Here is a 3,660-nt window from a genome sequence, read left to right as displayed (position 1 = left end):
TCAGCTAAGTTCCGGAGAGAAACCCAAAATAGTAAATGCAGAACTATATTGAGATGGTATGGCGGTAAACCATCAGAGAAGTCTAAATATGGGACCTTTAACTATCATTATTGTTCTGTTGTGTGTCGTTCTTTTGTTCTCTAGAGCATCACATTATTTGCAAAAATACTGTGCATAGTTTACATAGACATAGTTCATTCTTTGACAGTTGTCTAGTCGTAAGTAAAACAGATGATTTATAACACTGTCATCAGTGAGATGAATCAAACAAATCTATGGACAAGGAACTTTAAACTAACTCTGCCAATTTACAGTTGCCTGTTTACATATTATATGCCTGTGATAATGACATACAACCGAAAGTAGATTCGTTGTTTTTAGTTTTACAGAATTATGAATTGTTTTGCAGTGAAACGAAATATTTTAGTGCGAGTTTATCGGACTCGTTGCTGTTTATTTTTGACCCTGCCCGCGCACCGTCGCTAAACCAAAACAGAAAATGGCGTCAGCTGAGCCCCAGCCGCGGTTCGGCCAGTCTGTCAAAGGTTTATTATCCGACAAGGTGGGCTCCTGTAGCGGGGATGTGATCGCACTGACCCGCCAGGTTCTGAAAGGATCCCGCAGTCAGGAGGTAAAGCGACACGAGCGGTTTTTATCATGACAGCTTCCTCACGACGATAGATACACGGAGAGAACAAACACCACCAGAGCAGCTGTATTCAAAATAAAAGCATCGATAACACACTTTGCACGGACTCCCGTGGCGATTTAATTTTGAAAGTGGAGCTTCATGGTTTATTTTCGTTGACTTGATTAAGCGAATACAGGCTAACAGGATTCTGTTACTGGACTGTTAATGTAGCTAAATGATTAAACAGTTAGTTACGTTATTAAAGTGAAGATGAACGTTAGCGTTGGTGTAATGCAAACCGAAAACCAGTGCTGAAGATGGAGTGGCATCTGCCTAACACAAGTGCTTCTTAGCTCTCGGTTTCAACTGTTATTCTTTTATTTGTTTGAGGCTTTTCAAGCAAAAATCGCGAGATTTCCTGGGCCAGCCTCTCACTGAGAGGATCTTCATGTGAAGAGCTTTGAGTTTGGAACTAGTTGATAAAACCAAACAAGAAAATCATTCAGTCAGATTGATAATGTAAAAAATCATTAATTGCACCCACATTGTTACTAATGTCTCTTTCAGCTTCTTGGTCAAGCAGCAAGAAACATGGTCATCCAGGAGGACGCCATCCTGCACTCTGAGGATGTGAGTATGGAAATGTGCATCAGTGAAGCTGTACAGTAGAATACTGGAGTCACTATTCAGTACAGAGGAGGAAGACAACAGTACCACACGCTACAGAAAGTCCAAAGTTAAATCACCAGGTCTCTAAGGCAAATGGTCTTTTCTAGTCTTATTGACCACTCGTGCACTATTCACCCAATTACCCACACCACGCTCTTTCCTACACATATAGCACTTTCGTACCATACACACAGTCACACACTGCTGATACACTGGGGGCAGTTTGTGTCAGTATCTTGCTCAAGGACACTTCCAAAAGCAGACTGGCGGAGCCGGGAATCGAACCGCTGACCTTCCTATTTGTGAACCAAACCTGAACAGTTCCACAAAGGTGAAATTATACTACTCAGTCTCTGCTCACTGAGCGCTTGTGACAGTTCAGTGAAGTAGAGGTAAATTGATCCGTCTCTTGTTTGTCTAATCCACTAGAAATTCAACATCATTATCTTCTGTCTTCCAGAGTCTGAGAAAAATGTCCATAATCACCACGCATTTACAGTACCAGTGAGTATCAGTCAGCTGATTATCACTACACATATGTGAAACTCATTGGCTTTTGTTCAAACTGAATATTTACTCGATTGTCTGTCTGTCTGTCTGTCTGTCTGTCTGTCTGTCTGTCACTAAGGCAAGGAGGCCATTCGAAGAAGTAAGTCTAACAACTTCCCTGGGCTTTTAGTGGAAAAGAGCTGACATTTTTAACTGTCTCCTCTTGTGAGCCATAACACACACACTAATCGACGTGCACTGCCTCTCCTGTGTAATACTGCTTGTGCTTGCCTTGCCCTCCAGTGATGAAGAGCATTCTACCGCAAAACCTGCAAAGCCCAAAACACCTGACCGCCCGCAAGCGCGCATGGCTGAAGTGAGGTGACCCGCCGCCTAAACATCGGAGGATCCTGCGTGGTTGAGTTTCCAAATTGGCCGCGCACTGCACAATTTGGAGTCAAAGAATCACTGGAATTGCTTATCACAGAAACGAAGTCCTCCATGCGGCTTTAATTTCCATAAAATTTTTCTTGAAAATGAGAACTTTATCACATTTGTAGCTGTGGCTGAGCTTGTGTATTCAGCTGGAGTTATACTTCTCCTTGTGTAACTAATAACAAAGAACTTTATCAGAGCCGTCCTTTGTTGTGACTTGGATTATTGCTCTGCAAAAAGCAATGTTCAAGCCTATGGTATGCAGTTTTGATAAAACTGCTTTCAATAACTGAGCCTATATTTGTATATCACATGCTTTCATACGATCCGCCGACCCGGGTGCCTCCCTCGTCGAATTAATGAACTTTATTTAATATTCTCTGTTGTTCATCTTTGCTTCTTCGTAATGCCTCTACAAAAGCGTCTTCCACTGCTAAGTTGTGTATGCGGTGAAATGGCATAACCTCGAACAAGGGGATGGTTTTGAATTTTCCTAATAATACAATTTGGTTTGCAACACCTGTAAGAATGAGTCAGAGACCTTAATTAGTCAGCCCCTTTATCAACTTCCACGAATGGGGGTTTGTTCTTTTCACTTTGATCCTTAGGCTTTGTCCTCAGTCATAAAACTTTCCACCCGCATTGGCTGCGGTTGTTGTGGGCTGTCATTACCAAATATAAATTTTAGAATGGGGTGATATTGTGTTGCGCTGAGAGTAAGCTTGAGTATGATGGGAATCATATATTTCATATCAACTATTGCTACCATCCAAAAGCCTTTTTAAATGCAGGCCGGGACCAAGTAGTTGATATGAACATAGAGTCCAGAATCAATAACGTGACTCCATTCGGATGAGACCTGTTCACATCTAGGTAATACCCTTGAGACCACATCAAACTTTTCTTTCACAGGGTGTTATTTTGGAATATCTGTGTGTCCATTGCAAGATGTGGGTAGGAATGAGATGAATTTGTGAATTGAGGAGTGATCCGATGCAGGAAGTGTCCAGATGGCAGTGTGTTGGCCGTTACAGTTAAAAGATGTCCTTAAACTCTGGATTTAAGGTTTCCTTAGAAATACAAACAGTTGCACAAAACACCTTCTTCAAGACGGGCAAAGTCCTCCCATATGCTCCTTCAACGTTTACTTAAAAATCGCTACGAACTGAGGTGTTAGTATTCTGTTTTGTGTACAGTGTTTATTCTCCGTATCTTGATTTCAAGGAGGCAAACGGATGACATCCAAGAACCTATGAGCACATTAAATAACTTTAAAATAAAGTCAGATTCGAAGCTTCAGTTTCCAATTTTATAAAATTACTTCTTTTACATTATACCAATATTCCGAGCTAAGCAATAACACTACAAACTCATATATTACAAACTAGTTTGGGTTATCTTCACCTAACCACAATAAACCTAAAATAGGACTCTTA

General features: G+C 41.1%; 1 protein-coding gene across 1 annotated transcript; it reads left to right on the top strand.

Moving 5' to 3' along the window:
* Positions 1-486: 486 nt before the first annotated feature.
* LOC111240156 (BLOC-1-related complex subunit 7-like) lies at positions 487-1,949 on the top strand (the record flags this gene model as incomplete). Its single annotated transcript, XM_022770139.1, has 4 exons — positions 487-631; positions 1,199-1,261; positions 1,761-1,804; positions 1,934-1,949. Coding segments are annotated over exons 1-4 (255 nt in total), but the record flags the coding sequence as incomplete, so codon positions are not given.
* Positions 1,950-3,660: the final 1,711 nt, after the last annotated feature.

The sequence above is a fragment of the Seriola dumerili genome, unplaced genomic scaffold (genome assembly GCF_002260705.1).
Source record: "Seriola dumerili isolate Sdu_G_001 unplaced genomic scaffold, Sdu_1.0 BDQW01015045.1, whole genome shotgun sequence".
NCBI classification, from domain to species: Eukaryota; Metazoa; Chordata; class Actinopteri; order Carangiformes; family Carangidae; genus Seriola; species Seriola dumerili.
This window is presented reverse-complemented; position numbering and strand designations above follow the sequence as displayed.